The 22487-nt window shown below is 35.3% G+C and overlaps 1 protein-coding gene across 4 annotated transcripts in view; it reads left to right on the top strand.

Annotated features, from left to right (window-relative positions):
- Positions 1-22487, top strand: part of LOC150078026 (sister chromatid cohesion protein PDS5 homolog A-like) — a 797139-nt gene that overhangs the window by 742964 nt on the left and 31688 nt on the right. For all 4 annotated transcript variants that reach the window (XM_090384327.1, XM_090384329.1, XM_090384326.1 and 1 more), the window contains exon 33: positions 5792-5890. In XM_090384327.1, the coding sequence (XP_090240453.1) occupies positions 5792-5890 (99 nt within the window). The remainder of the gene's footprint in view (positions 1-5791; positions 5891-22487) is intronic.

The following is a 22487-nucleotide window of genomic DNA, read 5'->3' as shown; positions in this document are numbered from 1 at the left end:
GTTAGGTGCCGACCACCCAAGATTGAACACACATTTTTAACCAAAACATTACGAAACAATAAATAAAATATGTAAGTATTTTATTACGACTATTACGTAATAAAATATTGCTAATGCTTTTGCTTCTATCGTAAGAAAACTTGTTTTTTGTTTGATTTTCTATCCAAACAGATGACAGCCGTTCCATCTCTTCCAATTCTTTGTGTCTTAATCTAATGGATTTTAATTACACTTTAAGTTGTTCCTGCTATGAAAGTTGTTTTTATTTTCTCTGCATTCTTTGTAATTCTCTGCGTTGCCTCATTTAGGTCTGAAGCACGTGCAATATCACATGGTCTTTCATTTCGCTCAAAGCGTTTCACAAATTCATATTTTTTCTCTATCGACAGAGGCGGACTGGCCATAAGCCTTACTGGGGAAACCCCTGGTGGGCCGGTGGCCAGTGTGATTTTAGCCATAAACCATAGTATGATGCCACTATAAATTTCCCCGGGTAAGAATTTTTGATCCAGTCCACCTCTGTTTATCGATATTGCTTTTCTTTTTCTCTCTGAATCTGCAGTGTCTTCACCAGGACGCTTCCTTTTCACATCTTTTAAAGTATTTTACTCATTTTTAGGGAATAAAGCACAATTACAGATGAGGAGGCACGCTTGATACACATAAACAAAGCTGTGCGCGTGTAGCAACTGAATAAACAACACCATAAAGACAGAGATACACTATTAACACCTCACATTTTACTAAAGCACATTTCTAGGGGTTACCATAAAACAATAAAAACAATTTCCAGTTGCGTTTCTGCTAGTGGAATCTGTTATAAACTGGTAGTAAACTCGATCTAATTGCATTTTCGATTATACCGATTGCTGGAATTGAGTTGGTTTTTACGTTATTATGGTGAAATATGTTTCCCCTTCACTGATATAAAAAACATAAATACATTTTCAGAATCTTCTCTTCATTCCTATCGTGTTACGTTTGGTTGGGGTGATTCTGCGTTCGACTGCCATTTCTTGTAAACACAAAGGCGAATCGTGCATAAGCAAATTTGGTTCGCGTTATATAAGATATCGTTCCCCTATTTATAAATCGTGTATGATCGAATTCATGTAGTGCAAACACGTGTTATACGAGGACTGACTGTATTGCCGACCGGGCTAGCCGAGTGGGTAAAGTACCTGCCCGGCAACCCAAAGGTCGCGGGTTCGAATCCCGCCTCGGGCTTGGATCAAAGTACTGCAAAAACCTTGGGAGGTGCAATATGGCCACAGAAGCCGATGCGCCAACAACTACCAAAAAAAAAAAAAAAAAAAAAAAAAAGACTGACTGTATTCATATTTTCGATTTGTTGATACATGATACTTGGAGAAAAAACTCGTAAACCTGGGAACTCGTAAATCGAAAACTGCCTGTATATAGAAAATATATAGTGCAAATAGATAGCTGAAAGATATGCTTAGAATGGCTAGATTCTGTAGACAAAAGGGTTGAAAATATTTGGGGAAAAAAATGTAGTTATAATAGATAATAAATTTAACTGTTTGTTGCTATTTGCGATATTATATCTATCCAAATCCTTCAGTTGCATAGAGATAATGATATGGATATTGGCAGAGCAAAGTTTCTCAAAAAAAAGATAAGTTGGTTAATTCAGCATTTTCCGGACATTTAAGTATCATGGATGGGTAAAATTTTTTAAAAAACTTTTTAGGACCAGCATAGGGATTACTAACTTTTTATTTTGCCAAATAAGGGCATAAGGGGTGTGAGGTCATTTCAGAGAGGAACATACATTTTCAATGCTTTCTTTTATGAAACGACTTACTTGTCAATATTATTATGTATCCTGTCATATCTTATCAGTATTTATGATATTTGTCATTATATGATACTGGCATGGACTAAAGAAATATTAGAATATGGGCACTCCCCACCTTATGTAATACTCTGGCCAGTGCAAACTTAAAACAATCGTGGAAACGTATTTTGCATCCTGTAAGAATAAATGGAGGTATCGTGAAAATATCGTAATGTGAGCCCCATAACACATTGTTGGGTTTTTTTTTTTTTTTTTTTTTAAATTCGTTCCAAGACCACAGATGTTGAAATATTCGCTATATAAGAAATCTATTTATCTCTCTAAAAGGTCATTTTTATAATGGAAATTGCACTACACTTTCATCATTATCATATGTTCTGTTATAACAATCAATTTTGAACGCCTTTGTGATATTTTTTTAAAGCATGTTTTTATTGTTTTATGGAGGTCACTACCATAAAACAATAAAAACAATTTGCACTTTCCGATTATTGGGCTTTTCTGTTAGCACAATCTATTATAAACAGGTAGTAAACTTGATTTTATTGCATTTGCGATAATACTGATAACTGGAATTCTGTGGGGTTTTATGTTATGATATTATAACGAAATGAGTTCCTCTTCACTGAAATCTTCAATCATATAAAAAACAAATAAATTTTCGGAATCTTCTCTGCATTTCTATTTACTTATTACAATGGTTAAGGGAAAGAGACCAACAGAAAGTGCAAGTGCTGGCAGTGCTAGGAAATGAAACAAAATTGATTTAGAAATGAAGATGATTAATTAAGAAGTACTAATCAGGACAAAGTTTGTCATCTATTGCACAGAATTATGTCTCGCTGCTTCAACAGTGGACTATTTTAAGGAATAGTGTGCGTATAAAAGATCAAACAGTGATCACAAAACAGCATTCAAGTACTATATCGAAGATAGAAAAGCTATTAATATGGTTGGAAAATCAGAGTCAGAAGCAAGTGCCCCTGAGCCCAATGGCAATTCAAACAAAAAAGTAAGACGTATTTAAGAAGATATTAAGGATAAGTACGGTGAACCCCAAGCCAAGTTTGTGGCAAGCAACAGGTGGTTTAATAGGTTCAAGTATCGCGCTGGTTTCCAAAACATTAAAGTATGTGGTGAAGTTGCCAGTGCCAATTCTGCAGCTGCAGAGAAATTTTGTGGTGTGGGAAAAAACCCCTTCTAAATCTCCACAGCTGGAAAGTTAATCCTGGCAACAATGCTCGAAAGGTAAAAGTTGCTGATTTTATAATTTTGAAATATTTGTAATTTTTCCTATGCGTGAGATAAAAAAATTTAATAAATAATTCTTTTTACATGTCCGTTAAGCATTTCTTTTTTGCTTCAATGAAATTCAGCATGCATAGTTTCGAGTGCTGCATAAGCCTTTAGGGAAATCCTACTTATGTAATATTCGACTTATGTTGAGTTCCGCGGAACGCAACCCTTACACAAGTCGGGGAGTGGCTGTATATTAAAAAAAATCAAAATGCATTCTACAAAAAAATTAGAACATAAATTTTATTATAAAAACCACATTACATTATATGTAACTGTTTTTCTTATGATAGTTTTGCTAGTTTAGGCTCTGTATTCAACAGTGCTCGGTATTTATCAGTTCTGAAACCTGAATTGGAGCTGGTATATCCAGCTTGTTTTGCTACTTGTAAAAGGATAGATAGAATAGAACCAGGATATGTCTGCATGGGCAAAAGATGATGACTTTGTAGAGCAGTTATCATCTTTTAAGGGACAAAGGGTGATATTGTTGCATACACTGGTTCTAATGATATCAGAGATAAAAGAGACTAGGATTTACTTAACAATGCAACATTGAAGGGGTCAAAAAAGGTGCAAGTTAAGATTAAATTAGAAAGTATCTGCAGTTCTCTCCATGTCCAATTTGAAGGAGTAGTGATCTAAAGTCTTGTCAGTCAGTTTGACCCCTGGAAAGACTGTTCAAGTCTCACGGGATAGAATTTTGGTGCAGCTGCAGTCATGTTCATTAAGTTTGAAAATAAACAGAAGTGATATGTTGTATTTCAAACTTCCTCCAACAGGTGGTGGTACAGAGATTGTACCACCACCTAGTAGAAGCCTGACGTAGCTGAGTGGTCAGAGGAAAGAGTGCAGCAGCACACGCTCTTTGAGTGGACCGGGTTTCACGCCTGTGACTGCTAAATACATTTAACTTTTGTATTGATGATTTATTGTAAACTCCACTAACTTTGTGATCATGACCGAGTATAAACAAGAATTTTTTTTTTTTTTTTTTAACATCCAGTTTCTTGCAATCTGTCAGTAGCTTTAATGTTCCGTCATAACTTTGCAATAGTGCAACAAACAAACATCGAATTCTCCTTTAAACTGAGAAAATCCGAAACATACAGCATGTTAAAACTGTTCATGGTGAAGAAACAGTAAGTCGTACCAGTATGAATGGTATAAGTGGATCAAAGACAGATGCAAGGATGTTTGTAATGACCCAAGAAGTCAGTGCTTGTTACCCTCACAAAATGAAGACTGAGTTTCAAAAGTTTGGGAAATTGTGGCAAGGGATCATTGTTTGACCCTCAGAATGACGGCTGATGGATTGAATATGAATAAGGAGACCATTCGTCAAATTCTGCAGGAAGATTAGGGAAAAGGAAGTTCTGTCCAAAATTTATACATGGCCTCAGAGATGAGCAGAAGCAACAAAGAGTGTCACCACGTGAAGACGTAATCCAGACTTGTTAAGACAATCCTAATTTCCTTGACTGTATTGTCACTGGAGATGAGTGTTGAGTGTTACAATACCACCAAGCATCAGAACATGCAGTGGACTTCAAAATCATCACTAAGGCCCAACAAGTTTCATTTACAGAAGTAAGGGATTGAGGTGATGCTGATGAAGTCATTCATCAATCAGGGTGTGATTCGCGAGAAATTTGTACCTGACGGGTTCAATTGCATTTCCTGGATGAGGCCTCAATTTCAAGAGAAATGCAGCTGGTTCTTGTTGTGCGACATGCCATTGTCCATTCAGCACTTATTCTGAAGACATTTCTAGTGGTAGTAATGGCAAATGATGCAAGAAAGCAAGTTTATATAGCATCAGCCAAAAAAAAAAAAAAAAAAAAAAAAAAAAAACATTGCAACCATCTGTATTCACCAAGAATTTGTCTAGTTCTCCCTTGAGTTTATTCAACCCATCCACTTCCACAACAACAACAGATGGAACCCTGTTCCAACAGTCAACCACCCACTGGCTGAAGGCAAACTTCTGCACATCTATCCTGCAACCATCCTTCCTCCACTTGAAATTATGCCCCTCGTGTGAAGAGACAAATGTAAAATTTCATGAAAATCCATCTACTAGGAGTCAATATATTACATGTGGTTGGACAGATAAGTTGAAGGCAATAGACACTTTAAGCATATATGCTAACATACCTAAAAAAGTTAAAACTAATTGGCATAGGCAGACAGATCTGTAGAAGCATATAACAACCAGGGCCAAATAATGGAAACAGCTGCAATAGAACTATAGAAGTACCAATGTAATCTCAAAACTGTTAAAGATCTTTTGGCCAAAGCATCTATCTGCAAGAAACTTGTATAACTCCCCAAAAATAAAACTTACTTAAATGTTGTGCTTTGTGCAGACATGATTGGATGATCTCAGCAAATGCCCAGAGAGCATAGCTATTGCAGTGTCCACAAAATGTGCTGATATAAGCTCCCAAGCTCCTCAAAGGAGGTCATATCAACACCATATTCAAGGGTATATAACCCAAAAAAAAAAAAAAAAAACAGTATTCTTATATAAGATAATCTGTATCTTATGAGCATAGTCAAATTATGTATTTTTGCTTAGCAGTTTCATAAAATAGTGCTTTATTCTGTGTTCTGTCATTTCCACACTAGATTATGTTGTATATACGTAGGTATTTATTTATTTTCCTTTAGAGCACAAGAAGAAGAGGTGATAACTGCAGTTGTCAAGCCAAATGGGAGGTCCTCATCAACACATAATGTTCCATTATCTCCTGTTAGACCAAGAAATGGGTAATTGTTTTCACATTTATCTTGTTACCTTTCACTTCTTAGCACTCTTAATTGGCTCCAAAAAAAAACTAACAGGAAACAAAATGCTTAACAGAATTAAGAACTTTGTGATTAAAATATTGTGTTAATGTAAATAGCATCGATTCAGTATCTCAACCCAACTCTTTTGCTATAAATTTATGACTTATTGGTTATTTAATCAGTGAAAACAGAAACACATTAAAAGATTATTGAATACATCACATTGTTGTCCTTCAACATAATGAAATATATCATTTTATATATATATATATATATATATATAAATTTTTTTTTTTTTTTTTTGTTTTCCAGGTTCAAATTCTGTTCTCTTAATATTTGCTATCACTTTAAGACATAGAGGGCACACTGGGTGGTTGATCACTCTCATCAACCGGTGCAATACCACCACTTTACTTATTGGAGGCTTGAAGTGGTGGAACCCATGTTTAGTCTCCAGAGCTAAGTTCCGGTCGACCCTCTCTCATCTCTTCCACAAGACAGTATAATTGATGACTTTTGAGGTTATGATGAACATCGTGGCAAGGTCCAAGCTTCCTTACATTTCGAGGGAACAGCTCTAAAACGGTGTTCGCAGGCCAGCCACTAGTTAGTACACCGAACCAAACCTATTGGTAACTCTCTAGGAGGCTTCCGGATCAGCTAGTGCATAATCTTGCTACCTCTACTCTGCCAGATAGTGACTGGAGGGAGTCCGAGTAGTGTGTATTGGGGGGGGGGGGCATTGTCGAAGCCACATTATTTCAAAGATCTGGGTATATTCTTACCATGTGCACACCATATCCAAAAATTTCATTACTTCATACAGTATATCCCACCCACTTTTTCTTACCATTGAATACAGCATGAATTGTCAAGCTAATAGAGTAAGCTTATCTGCGAAAAAATCTAAACGTCCCAAACACTTCCCAATTCATTTCACATATATACGTGGTCTCAATTCTAATCTCAACCATGTCCATTTCCACTTGCAGTCTGCCAAACCCCATGTACGTTTTCTGACAAAATCTCAGTTATTGGTTGATTCAACTACTGCTCATCTTAATTGCCCAAATTATTCACTGTATGATTCCTTTCGCCTCAAAGGTGGTACATGTGCATATGTCCGTTCCGATATTCCCTGTCAGAGACTTTGGTAATTTGGACTCTCCTCTCTTTGATCTTCTCTGGCTTAAAATCTCTCTCTCTACCTCATTGTGTCAAATTCATCTGTTGTTTCTTCCGTTCTCCCAATTCCACTAATCACTTGGAGCTCTTTGACTTTCTCCAGTCCAACTTTCCTAACAGTGAGGTAATTTTCCTTGGTGATTTTAATGTTCACAACTCCAGCTGGCTTCCATTTTCTAGTCACGCCTACCCCGCTGGTCGAGATGCTGAGGCTTTTGCAATTACTAATGACCTTGCACAGATTGTTCATTTACCTACAAGAATACCGGACAATCCTAACCATACAGCCAACACGCTTGATCTTTTTCTCACAAACAACCCTTCTAAGTACACGGTCGAAGTGAGAGGTCCTTTAGGCACCTCAGATTACAACTTGGTGATTGTCTCTTCTCCAATGGAGCCTTCATCTCATGGCTATTCCCAACCTCGTATTGTTTGGCTTTACAAGAATGCAAAATGGGATGATCTCCGAGATTTCTTTTCTTCTTTTCCTTGGTCGGATTACTGTTTCAAAACTTCTGATGTCAACCTTTGCTCAGATCGTGTGAGTGAAATTATTCTTGCAGGAATGGAATTCTTTATTCCACATTCCACTTTAAAATCTCGTCCTTTATCTAAACCTTGGTTTTCCAATAAATGTGCTAAGGCTGTTCAAGAGAAGAATGTTGCATATCATATTTAGCTTGTTTCTAATTCTTCAGTTTCATTTTCTGTCTACACCAAAGCTCGCAACAATTGTAAAGCCGTTATTAATCAGTCCAAACTAGAGTTTGAACAGGCTAAGAGTAGAAAACTTGCTTCTTGCCCTAATGGTAGCTGAGTATTCTGGTCCCTTGCCAAAGCTATTGGCCGCAACTTTTGTCCATCTCTGCTCCCACCCCTGTCCAAACCAGATGGTTCTGTTGTCACTTCGGCCAAGGATAAAGCTGACCTTCTAGCGTCCAATTTTTCTTCCAAAACATGTATTAATGACCGTGGTAAAACACCTCCCATCATTCCCAACATGCTCCATTCAATGCCTCCTGTGGTCTTCCTTCAAAAGGATGTCAGAAGGATTTTGACGAATCTTGATGCTAAGAAAGCCCCAGGTCCCGATGATATTTCTCCAATTGTTCTCAATACCTGTGCTCCTGAACTTACTCCTATTTTTGCTGCCTTTTTTCACTTTCTTATTCCAAAGGTGTTTTTCCTTCTGCTTAGAAATTTGCTCATATCCAGCCAGTTCCTAAAAAGAGTGACAAATCCCTCCCATCCAATTATCATCCCATTTCAATTACTTCTACTCTTTCTAAAGTAATGGAGAAATCAATTAACCGCCAACTCTTAAACTACCTAGAAACCTTCCATCTGATCAACAATCGCCAGTATGGATTCAGTCAGTGTCAATCCACTGGTGATATTCTGGCTTATGTTACCCATTTATGGACTAATTCATTGGAAAAGTTCGGTGAAACATAAGCAGTCGCTCTTGACATCTCAAAGGCTTTCGATCATGTTTGGCATAAAGGTCTTCTAAACAAGGTTCCATCTTATGGTTTGCCAACTGTTTTTTTGTAATTGGTTATCCAGTTTTCTCTCTGATCACTCACTGAGGGTGATGGTAGATAGCGCTCTGTCTTCTAACTTCTTCACTAATGCTGGTGTCCCCCAAAGTTCAGTTCTTTCCCCCACTCTTTTCCTCTTGTATATTAATGACCTTCTTCCATTGACTGGAAATCCTATCCATAGTTTTGCCTATGAAAGCACATTGCATTCCACTTTCCATTTTAAGAAACTTGTCCTGCTCAATCAGCTTCAATTTCTCGAAAATCTGCTACCAATTCCTAAAATGCTGATCTCCTTAATTCTCCAGTTGGGCAAAGACAACTTATACCACCAATTTTAAACACACACACTATGACTGATTGAATAATGAAATAAAATAAAATGATTTTATTTTATTTTATTTCATTATTCAGTAAAATAAAATGATTTTATTTTATTTTATTTCATTATTCAGTCAGCCATAAACGGTTGGTGTGTGTGTTTAAAATTGGTGGTATGAATAATCCCAACCTCAGAGGCCTTATTGCAGATAAAGACAACTTAGTTGATTTCAATCCTAAAACTCAGTCTTGTCTTATATCTCGCCAAAAGGATTCTTCTTCTCGCTTATCTTTGATGACACTCCGATTTCTAGCAAAATGATATATCTCTTTTGGGGATTACCCTGACTTCTAATCTCTCTTGGCACAAGCACATTACAAATATTGCTTCCTCTGCATCTAAGAAACTTGGTTTTCTCTTTCATTCTTGGTGTTACTTTTCTTCCAACCAGCTGTTCACTCTGTACAAATCGCAAATCTGCTCTACCGTGGAATATTGTTCCCACATCTGGGGTAGTGCCCCCAAAACCTCTCTCAGGCTTCTTGATTCCGTTCAGAAGAGGGCAGTTAGGTTAATTAATGATTCATCTCTAACAGAGTCTCTACTCGCTGTCTCATAGACATACTGTTTCTGCTGCATGCCTGTTCTACAAGTACTTCCATGATGGGCACTGTTCTTCTGAATTGGCTTCTATAATTCCTGCTTTCTCTTTAAACAGTCCAAACACGTGCCGCCACTAGCCAACATCCATTTACTGTCCAACTTAAAACTAACAGAACCAACTTTTCATCTTCCTCGTTTGTTCATTCAGCTGTTGTTTTCTGGAACAACCTTCCTTCGTACGTATTTCCTTAAAATAACAGTCTACAGAAGTTCAAGTCTAATGTCAACAAATATCTTCTTTCATCTTCTCAACCTCCATCCCAATATACTAAGTACTATAGGTTCCAATACCTCTTGTTTGGGGTTTACATGAAAAAAAAAAATTATATAATGTAACGTTTGTTTTTTTTTTTTTTTTTTATGTCAGGTACAATAAGCAACCATTTTTAAACAGTTCTTGGCCAGTCTTCTAACTTTTAAATTACAGTTATCCTTCCTTTATTTAACTCTTTGCTTCTGCTATTTGTGTTTCATATATGAAAGGGAATAAAATGGGTTTTCCTGATTAGTCTTTATAGGCCTTGATAAGTATTATCTTTATTTACATGAAAAACAGAATATGCGTGTGCCTTATTCATTCTTGTAACTTGAGGAGAATTTTTCTAAAGCAGAGAGCTGAAATACTTTTCCTCCTTGATACAGTTTCCCTTCTTAAATGATGACTGGTTCAAACTCTGTTGTCAAATTGTTATCCATTTTAACAGAATTATCCCACAAAATAACCAGCCAAATCCATAATACCCTAAAAGAACCCTTAATCCAAGTTTGTTTTGATTGGAAAACACTTTCTAATATTATTTATATCTGCATTTGGGCTTTAAACTTAATTTCTGGTAAGTTTTGATTCTATTCTCACCCAAGGAATTCTATTACTCTTATAATTTCTCTCTCCCAAAATTCTATTTTTATGCCCCATTACTAGCAACAGCTGGCAGATGTCTTAGAATTGCTACAAGACAAAAGGCTACGTCATGATAACATCCTTCCACCTAGTGGCAGCCATTTTATCATTTCAGATGAACAAAATGTACATAATGAAGTAAGTATAGAGGGTGTTTTAAAAAAAAAAAGAAAAAAAAAAAAAAAAAGCAGTGTAAAATGATCTTATACAATTTGTGTCATACTGTGAATTGTTGAATTGAATTATGTCACCAGTTGAGTCCAATTATGTAATATTTATAATTTGATTAATTTGATTACAAAAATTCGATCAGATTATAATGTGTTATAATGTATTGCAAGGGCAATAATAACAGTGTGTCCGATATTGGATTCAGATATGGCTCTATATATTTTAATGATATTTTTAAATTTATTTATTTTAATAAATAAATTAAAATATATATTTAAAGAAAGTTTTTGTTAAAACCAACCATATTATTAAAATATTTTCTGTTATGTATAGAAATCAAAAAACTCTAATAATATTTAAGAATTTTCTAGAACAAGAATAATCCAGTAAGGTGTAGTAGAAGACTCCTGAATATGATAGGACATTGTAGATGATAGGACATTGTAGATGATTGTAGAATATTCTAGAAGGTGGAAGTATTGTTTCAATATTATAGAAGATTGTTGATAATTCTAGTATGTTTTGCAATAATATAAATTGAGGAGCAAGAGATGCAACTTACAAAATTGAACACCCTTCATTCAGAAAGAGTGTTTTGGTATACATTGTGTGTTTTGTGATAAACCTGGCAAGAAATAAGAAACTGAGTGTTTAAAAAAGAAGTGCTATTATAACTCTGTATATGGAAGGTTATTCCATGAGAAGTATTGGCAAAAAACTAGATGTTTCATTTAAAGGAGCACAAACTACCATTCGACAATTCAAGGAAATTGGCAGTTTATTATCATGCTCACGATTATAAACTTATCCTTTCCACAAACTCTGTACTGAGGTTCTTTCACATTTCCCTTTCTATTATCAAATTGATTGTTGGGAGGGCTTACTAGAACTCTTCAGCAGAGATCTAACAGCAGATCCAAACTTTTCTTGATTTGCATACTTATACAATCTTGGACAAATTCAAAAAGATGTTTCAAAAGATTTTTTCCCTTCTGAAGGGATATAAGATTAATAGAACTACAGGCTTAATCTGTTTATCTTATGCGGGGGTATTATTTTGCCTTACACAGACATCTAAAAACTCATTGGATTTCTGATGGAAAGTCAATCATTTTTCCTTGATTTGGCACTTCTCAGTCTTTTTGCAAGAGCTCATTTTTCCTCTATCTTTTTCTTTCACAAAAAATAATAAAAATGTTAAAATTGAAATTTATTATTGTTATTATTATTTTTTTAACTTCACAAATTGGTCATCAGGTGATCTGTGATAGTCATTGTTGTTACTAAATAAAAATGCACGATAATTTCATGCAGCTATTTCATAGTACTTGTGCAATGCAAAGCTAATTAACAATATCTTTCAGTAATATGCCACAGAAATATGACTTCCACTTCAGAAACATATACAAGATTTACTAGGCATTTTGAAATCTGAAAAAGGTAACTGGTGACACTTTTACAGTATGTAGATGGGATTTTCTGTTTCAAGCATTTGTTTGCAATCAGACATTTGCAAACAAATAAACCTAACAACAGTGAGTAGCGTATAGAAGGAAATGCAGAAATAGATGTTGCATCTCTTGGTGGTGATGATGATGTCATACGTGCTGAATGTTTATTTTGCATCTGTTGCATAGAACATAATCTCCTTTTGAGTTGTGCTGATCATGCTGGCACATTTTTCAGAAATGATTTCTGAAAGATATACCAATCATTTTTCCTTGAATAATATATGGTTGTGGAATTAAAAAGCAGCAGCCATTGTTGAAGAAATGGATCTGAAAAATTGACCATTTTTGACCATTCTTGTAATAATAATAATATAAAAAAAAAAAACATCAAAAGCATCTTGTTGTCAGTACCAACCTTTGAAGGTGATTTTACAGGGTACATCATTGGACATCTGAACAACCTAAAACCACCTGCATTCTTCCCAAAAATTGTCTGACGGTGTTGATAATGCACCTGTTATGGTAGGTCTAAAACCTGAAGTAGCAAGAATATTAAAGGAGGAATGTGGGCACTTGTTGGTAGGCTGTCCTTGTCATCTTAATTTGTGTGCGGAAAAGAGATGCATGTCTTCCTATGAAAGTAGATGAATACTTGACTACTATATAGAAAGAAGTGCTAAAAGTAAAGATAGATTTAAGCAGTTTCAGCTAATGCATCCCACTGAAGTAAAAAATATTTTGAAGCATGTGTTTAAAGCAAAGGCAAACCTTTGATAAGTCTCTTTAGCATGTTTGCTCCCTTAATGCTAACTTCATCCAAACAAACTGCATTTTTTTGCCTCAATACAGAAATGCTTTCATTCAGTTGCAGTCAATAATTGAATACTATAAAAGGAAGGACACATGAAATGAACAATTGAGTGATATCGGCACACTGATTAAACTGTGGGCTGTTGCATTTTAGCTGGGATTTTGCTTAGCACCAATCAATCATACTGTCTAGAGAACACTATAAAAGTTGTAAACTTGGTTCACAGTTTCATATGTTTTTGCTTACATTGAAGTTATTTTATCTAGTTCAGTATGTTTTCTTTGCTTGTGCTGAAATTATTATTTTATCTGGTTTATTAGTTACTTTATAACTGTATAGTTATAACGACTCGGAAGCCTATGGCAGATATAAGTTAATCTGTAATCAGGTCACAAAGGAGGTTTGGCAGGCGAAGGCAAATTACGAGAAATCCTTGGCAAAAGATGCTAAGAAAAACAGCAAGGATTTCTTTACTTATATAAACTTTAAAAGGAAGGGGGTGAATCTGATTGGTCCACTTGACATCGATGGTTCGACTGTTGATGATCCTGCTCAGATAGCAAACAAACTGAATGAGTATTTTGCATCTACATTCACACGTGAGGAATTATTAAGGTTTGAAAATGGCAGAAGGTTATCAAATTGTACCAAGATACTTCATGATTTTGTAATAACTGAGAGCAAAGTGGAAGAGAAATTGTTGAAGTTAAAAGTAAGAAAAGCACCTGGGGTGGATGGGATCTATCCAGTTATATTAAAGGAGGCGACAAAGCAACTAAGCAAACCCTTAGCCATAATTATGAGAGCATCCTTGGACTCAGGGGAGGTTCCCATGGACTGGAGATGTGCAAATGTATCCCCAATTCACAAAGGCGGATCGAAGGGTGACACGAGTAAATACAGACCAGTTAGTTTAACTTCTGTTCCGGGTAAAATAATGGAGTCACTGGTTAAAGATGCATTGCAGGATCATCTAGACAAGACTGCAGCAATAATTCAGACACAGCATGGGTTTGTTAAGGGAAAGTCTTGTCTGACAAATTTGATAGGATATTATGATGTGGTTACAAAGGAACAGGATGCGAAAGATAATTTTGATATCATATATTTGGATTTCAGGAAAGCTTTTGACACTGTTGCACATGGAAGACTATTGTACAAATTGGAGCAGAATGGTATTAAGGGTAAGTTGCTACAATGGATAAAAGGATGGTTAAGTGCTAGAAGACAGAGGGTGGTAATCAATGGGTGCTGCTCTTCTTGGACTAATGTTATTAGTGGAGTCCCACAGGGTTCGGTGTTAGGTCCACTGTTGTTTTGTATATTTATCAATGATATTGATGAAGGTATATCAGGCTTAATGTCGAAGTTTGCAGATGATACAAAGGTTGGCAGGGTTGTTAATGGCAGTAATGTCAGCGTGCTACTGCAACAGGATCTAGATAATTTGGGCAGATGGGCTAAGAAGTGGCAACTGAAGTTTAACCTTGACAAATTCAAAGTACTACATATGGGTAGAAGTAACCCCAGAGAAACGTACCAACTGTGTGGTACTACACTTAAGGTGGTAGAAAATGAAAAAGACCTGGGAGTAATTGTGCAGTCAGATATGAAGTTTTCTGAGCAATGCAGATGGGCTGCCAGGGCAGGTCATGGGGTTTTGTCAATGATATATAGGAATTTTGCTAGTAGGGAAAAGGAGGTGATTATCCCTCTGTATAAGGCAATGGTCAGGCCACGGCTTGAGTACTGCGTACAGGTCTGGAGGCCTCATTTTAGGAAGGATGTAGATTTACTTGAGCGTGTACAGAGAAGGGCAACAAGATTGGTGAGGGGAATGAAGGGATCCTCTTACCAAGAGAGGCTTAAGTTCTGCAAATTGCAGTGGCTGGAGACTAGGCACCTGCGCGGTGATCTGATTGAGGTATATAAGGCCTTGAATGGGTTGAGCACGCTGAATTCTGATGGGATCCTTCCACTTGTTCAGATTATGAACCTAAGGGGGTATAAATTCAAATTAAGAAAGGACAGATGTGCGGAAATTTTCCTTTAGCCAGCGGGTGGTTAATTGCTGGAACAAACTTCCATCTGTCGTTGTGAAAGTTGATAGGTTGAATAAATTTAAGGAGGAACTGGACAGGCATTTGGAGGGAATGGTGTAATTTTTTTTTTTTTTGGCTGATGCTGCATAAGCTCATACATTTGCTTTCTTTCATCACATGCCACTACTACTACTACTACTACTAGTTATAAATATATCTAGTTATTTTATCCAGTTTAGTATTTTTATTAAAATTACCCTAAAAAATTGTTATAATGGATGGACAGTACTAAGTAGATGACTTTAAAGCAGCTCTTTATAATATGTCATCTGACATAGTCTGTGCATCACTTGAATAGAATTCAAGTGATGCAGATTCAGAATCTCAAATGCATTAGTTGATGTTAGAATTCCTGTGGGATGGTGGAACAAAGCACATAGGAATGACCCTTGCAAGTATAAAAGGCAGCAAACATATTAAAGAAGAGATAGAAGTGACAACTGGCACCAACTAATGTTCAAATCCAATGTTTTGAAAGAAAACAAATTGATGAACTCAAGAAAAAGAACTTCTGAACTGAAAATGTATGGTAAAAGCAATCTTAAACAGGCCAGGCAAGATAATTCTTGGCATATTATCCTCATTCATGCAGAAAGTCCTTTCATGTTTCTCTCTTCTGACTCGAATAAAGTTTGCTTGTTTTCTTTATGTTACACTAAAATTTGAAAATCCAAACATGGCCCTTCATTCCAAAACACCTCATATCCATCTACTGAGGTCATTATTTCTAGATATGTTGAAGAATGTTATGTTCAATTTTATTTTACCAACAGTTTTTAAAACTTCACTTCCATTTTGGAAATTGATTAGTGTAGCTAACTAAATCTTAAAGCTTATTGTGGCGGCACAAATTTGAATTGTTGGTGTGTCATTTTCAAATTTGAAATTTTTTGTGGACAAGGTTCCAGTACTTCTTGATATTGTTAAAGATTAAAATATGAACGAAGCAATTAGATGTTTTGCAGCATCAGTTTTATCAGAGTCACTTTGAGAACCTACCAAAGAAGAAGACTTGATGTACAGCATTCCTTGGTTAGAGAAATGAAGGAAGCTTGAAATATAACAAAATATCACCATTCATGCTGGACATTTTTAGTAATTCTTATAGCAATGTTGAGTATGAGAGAACATTCAGCCAGGTTAGAGAAACAAAAAAAAAATGAGTTCAGATCTTCTCTTTCTGGTGAAGCTTTTGAAATGCTTCTGACAGCCAAATCTAGATAGTAGGGCCATTGCTATGAACAAAACTTTGACTTAGCATTTTTGAAGGGGTAAAGTCTGCAAGCTATCTTTCTTGAAGCAATCGAAATTGCTGTCAATAGACTTTCCAAACAGAAATAAAATCCTAGGTAAGCTTACCTCTGAAAGTATACTGTATTTGTAAACAATCGTACATGTATATTTTAATATAAAATATATATGTGACCAGTGAAATTTAATTTCCAGTGCAGTGTTGTCTTTCAAAAAAAAAACCCTCCTGCTTTTTATGAAAAATCTGCTGTTTCCTCATGCTTTCAAATGCTTAAACTCCAGCTTTTTTAAAATGAAAAGTTAGCAGCTATATACAGGTCATAATTTTTGCTAAAATTTTTGTTGAAATTGGGACATAACTGCATCATCGAAGTGATCTTGTTATTTAATAAATGCTTTCACTTGTATCATAATCACTTATAATTGTTGACTTATGTTAAAAAACTTGTCATCACTGATAACCTCACTACCAAACATTAAATTCTCACATAAACATATCATACTAGTATTCTCCATATTTAACTAATAATTCAATTTAAATTTAAATACATTTTAATATCAATTTACATTTCAATTTAAATACACTGATGCATGCAATATTAAACTAAATTGATTTGCCTTACTTTAACATCATACTGTCGATCACCTAGGATTACTGACCAAACTATACACACTTAGAGCTCTATACACACTCAGACAAGGAGTTAAAACCAGTTGTTTCTATATTTGTGCAGTAAACTAACTTGTATCACACTATTTAATGTGTTCATATAATCTCATTATTTTGATATGATTTCTGTGCACTGCTATATCATATGAATGTCAGGAAACAAATATTCAGAATAAAAATACCAGATTACACCTTTCATCTGGACACACTATAACCTTAGCAACTAATGTGCATAAAAACTCAAAACAAACAAACAAATACACCAAATAGGATAGTATTGTATTATATGCAAATAGATAATTATGATACATTTAATAAGAATTTAGAACTTTGCAGGTGAAAATCTGTATCTTTGTGAATTTTCATAATGGCAAAATGCCTCTTTGATATGGTTGTCACTGTAATTCCCCAAAACTTTGCCGACCGGGCTAGCCGAGTGGGTAAAGTACCTGCCCGGCAACCCAAAGGTCGCGGGTTCGATTCCCGCCTCGGGCTTGGATCAAAGTACTGCAAAAACCTTGGGAGGTGCAATATGGCCACAGAAGCCGATGCACCAACAACTACCAAATCAAAAAAAAAAAAAAAAAAAAACCAATCCCCAAAACTTTCTTTTGTTTTATTTTTCTTCTCTTAGTAAGCTTTGGTATTTGCTTATAGGCTGGTCCATAGTTTGGATTTTCAAGCTTTACTCCAGGCAGCAGTTATATTTGCAGGCTACCATGCTGCCATGTTTCCCTGTCTAAGTCTTCTTGGCTCTTGCTCATTATTATTTTTTTTTTTTTCTTGTTTTTATATATTTATTTATTTATATATTTTTTGCATTGTTTTTGTTATTGTTTTCTCTGTTTATTTTAGTTGCTTGGTTGTAAGTAGCACTACTTTCAATGAGTATAAAAGCTTTTAAATTAATACATCATTAGTTGATTACATCATATTTAATTTATATTTTAATCTAGTTTCTTTTATTATTCATTTAAAGAAATGATTTTAAATATACAGAATGTCCATAAAATCCTTGTACACTTCAAAACTGTAATAACTTAGCTTCTATATGGGATAAAAATGCATTGGAAAGGTAATTTATTCTAGTTTTAATGCATATAAAAAAATAAAAATTACTTAATTATTAAGAAATTCATTTTTCAAACTGGATGAAGTTTAAAGAGATCAGTTCTGTTAATGCACAGCTGCTGCAACCCTATATGCCGCCAGTAAGCAAAATCCAGTTTGCTGCCCCAAAATATTTCAATTAAAAAATAAAATAAGAAGTAAATAATTATTACTAATTTATTGAAAAGGAAAAGAATTACAACATATCTCACCTATAATATTATGAAACAACAAATAAAAATAACAAAATCATTCTGAAATTCGTATGTTGCAGTGGTTAATGCCAAATGAAAAGAGTGTAAATTTGAAATACAGGAACGAACATTTTAAAAGGTAAGAAATATATTCATTTGGGGTTAAGACTGTGAATCAGCATGAAAATATGTTTATGGTAAGGAAACATTGCATGCTTTATGGTTTGGGAGAATATTATTTGAAAATATATTCGACATAATATTCCCTTGTATAAGGCAATGGTGAGACCACACCTAGAGTACTGTATACAGGTCTGGAGGCCTTATTTCAAGAAGGATGTAGAGCTGCTGGAACGAGTACAGAGAAGGGCAACAAGATTAGTGAATGAAACAAAGGGGTGCTCTTACAAAGAAAGGCTTATTTTTTGCAAATTACAGTGTCTGGAGACTAGGCACTGGTGAGGTGATCTGATAGAGGTGTATAAAGCCTTGAATGGTTTGAGCATGCTCAATGCTGATGGGATTCTTCCTCTTGCTCAGAATAATCACCTGAGAGGGCATAAATTCAAATTGAGAAAAGACAGATGTAGGATAGACGTGAGGAAATTTGCCTTTAGCCAGCGGGTGGTTGGTTGGTGGAATAGACTTCCATCCCTTGTCGTAGAAGTTGATAGCCTAAATAAGTTTAAGGCTCAGCTGGACAGGTATTTCGAACGAACAGAGGGGTGAAGTGGAAGTGGTTATTTTTTTATTTATTTATTATTTTTTTTTTTGGCTGATGCTGCATAAGCTTGCTTTCTTGCATCAAATGCCTCTACTAATGCTAATTAATTAGAAATATTGGACATTATTATACATTGAAAAAGGAAAAAGAGGTATAATAGCATCACCGTATGAATAAATTCATTGACTGAAGATATAATAACTACTTATGTGAATCTAATGGATAATATATATCCATTTATATACATAGACGACCTCTGGAAACCAAGTGAAAACCAGTTGTGATCAGCCTTCTGCACTATGCGGGGCTCTGCCGTAGTCACCTTTTCACTTCAAAAGCTTCTTGTGGGATGCATGATGACTCTTTCTATGATTAAAGCTGGCCATTTTCAAAATCAGCCATGTGGTAGGCAATGGCATACCAGCACATTATCTGATGCCACAGAAACCATAACAAAACCAACTTCAGAAACTGATGTTAAAGGAAGACCTGCAACTGGGTGGAAGGATGGGATCAGTGAACTTTTGGGCATGACATTTTTCAATGCCGCACATATAGCACATAGTCTATGCAGTTTGGGTGTTGGTGGCCACAACAGCTCCTCAAGGAACTATGTGACTGGAAGAAGAAGATGTTTCCTTGCTTTAAGAGATGTGAATTTATTAATTATTTCATTTATGTTTATTTATTCCAAATGATTACTTTCCATTGAAATTATTGCCAAATTACAGAGTCGTTGTTGACACATTTTTCATTAATTTTAATTTTGAAAAACTCCATTCACTCACTGAGAAAACTGAAACTGGAAAAATTGGCATTAGCATTAGTAGTGGCATATGATACAAGAAAGCAAGCTTATACAGCATCAGCCAAAAAAAAAAAGTGAAAAAACCCATATCCCATTCACCTTCCCATCTGCTCCAAAAGTTTGCCCAGTTCTTGCTTGAATTTATTTAAGCTATCAACTTCCACAACAACAACAGCCACTTTCAACAACCCCATTCAGTCACTCACTGGCTAAATGAAAATTTCTGAACAACTGTTCTACAGTTGTCTTTTATGCTGTTGCAAGTGTGTAATCTGAACAAGAGGAAGAATCCCATCAGCACTGAGCCTGTTCATTCCGTTCAAGGCCTTATACACCTCAGTCATATCACCTCGCAGGAGCCTAGTCTGCAGATGCTTCAATTTGCAGAACTTAAGCCTTTCTTGGTAAGAGCACCCCTTTATTCCCTTCATTTGAATAAATTTTTAATGCAACTGCTACATTTGAAAAAGTATCTGTAAAATTGTTTTTAAAAATATATTGTAACACTTCAAATGGAGTAATATTGCCTTCAATATAAATTTTAAGTACTCTAAGTTCTTCAAATAATGCTAAACTATCACTCTCCGACTCGTATTTTTCTTTCCTGAAAATTACAGTCTACAGAAGTTCAAGTCTATGTCAACAAATATCTTCTTTCGTCTACCAACCTATGCACAGTATTAAGTACTGTACTACAAGTTCTGATACCTTTCATGTTTGGGATTTTCATATAAAAAAAAAAAAAAATGTCACTTAATTTATTAAGTAAATCTTTGCAAAGATTTAAGAAATTGTTATATTACCATTTTTTTTTTTTTTTTTTTTAATTCAGAAATATAAAATATTTTAAATATTTCTAAACCTGTTAACGAGAAACCGTTAAATTGATGTCTCCATAATTTGAAAGAAAAAATTAATTTTGAAATTTTGTTGTTGCAGATCTTGAATAACTTCCTCTCAATGTTCATACTCAAAATGACATCTTTCCAATCTTTTCCTTACACTGCTTAATTCTGAAAAAAAAAAAAGCGGCAATGCCAGTGATAGAAGCCATATTATTAGCCGAATTGAGAATTTTTTGGAATGCTTCCTCTGTTCTATTTTCTTGAAAATATTCCGTGATTTCCCATTGGTAGGGGTGTAAGGCAAGAATGTTCCATGTCCCCCCGTACTATTTAATTTATACACAGAAGCACTGATGAAAGAGTTCATCAGCCACCAAAAAAGTAGGAAGGAGGAAGACAAAGACAATAAGATTTGCAGATGACTAGATATTGATTGCTAATAATGAAGAATTACAGAGCTCCTTGGACATATTGAACAGCACAATAAAGGAGCAAAATATGAAGATTAACAGCAATAAAACCAAGGTAATGTCAATTTTTCAAAGTGGCCAGGAAGAAGAATGAATACGACATTAGATGGAATAATATTGGAACAGGTCGACAGATACTTGGGAAGCATAATGACAGAAATTATGCAGGAAAAGCCTGGAAGAAATAAAAACAAGAATTACATGGCAAAGAAGCATTTAGTAATGGAAAAGAACTATTGAGAAGAAATTTCAAGGTGCGCCTCCGTAGCCAGGTGGGAAGGAGCAGCAGTGTGTAGCACACGCTTCTTGATTAGACCGGGGTTCGAGCCCGTCACCACCAAATACGGAGGATGCGGAAAGGTCAGGGAATGACCACCGCATATCCCGGAGCAATATGGCCTTAGTTGCTAATGCTCCTAAAAACCAAAAAACAAACAAACAAACAAATTTCAAGGAGGAATTAAGAAAGCAAATGATGAAAACATTAATATGGACTGTTGTACTATATGTCTCCGAGACATGGGCACTGGGAAAGAGGAGATTATACGCCTAGAAGCTTTCGAGATGCGGGCGTGGAAGAGAATGGAAAGGGTGAAATGGGTGGACAGAGTGAGAATGAGATTTTGTGGAAAGTAGAAGAGAGGATGTTTGTAAAGAATTAAAGAGACAAAATGACTTTATGGGACATGTATTGAGAAGAGAAAGCATGCTGAGGAAAGGGATTGAAGGGTAGAAGTGTGGAAATGGGAGAAGGAGAATTGGAATGATGAATTGGATGGTAAGAGGAAATTATGCAGGAATTAAAAGTATAGCAGAAGATACAGAAGCATGGTATCAATAAAGCCCTGAACCTGCCTGAGGGCAGATAACTTTAAGAAAAAGAAGATTTTATAACTGCAAAAGACACAAAATTGGCTCTTTTTTTATTGAAGAAACTTTGGTTAATGGTGATAGTTATCTTGCATTTTTTTTTTTTTTTTTATTTCTGAAATAAGACAATTAACAATTAAAGCTAATATGGTGTTTGAGCAAGATGGAACACCTAGCCACTTTGCTCAGAATGTTTTTCAATTTTTAGATGATCTTCCCAAACAGCTGGATTGGCAGAGGTGTGGCCAATTTTTTGGCCAGCTCAGTCACCCAGAAGTCCCTATTGGAGTTTTTTTTTTTTTTTTTTTTCTATGGAAGCATATTAAAAGTGTTATTTACTCCTCAAATCTCGCTTTTTAAATAATCTTTGTACCAGGATCATATCACAAATGCAATTAATACCATAAAACACAACTGGAAAACATGTTTATGGAATTGCAACTATACCACACTTGTATCAGTAATGATGGACGTTATGTTAAAT

Source organism: Mastigoproctus giganteus, chromosome 11 (assembly GCF_048544385.1).
Source record: "Mastigoproctus giganteus isolate SK-2022 chromosome 11, ASM4854438v1, whole genome shotgun sequence".
Classification (NCBI taxonomy): Eukaryota; Metazoa; Arthropoda; class Arachnida; order Uropygi; family Thelyphonidae; genus Mastigoproctus; species Mastigoproctus giganteus.
The sequence above is the reverse complement of the archived record's forward strand: the minus strand, read 5'-3'. Positions and strand labels throughout refer to the sequence as shown.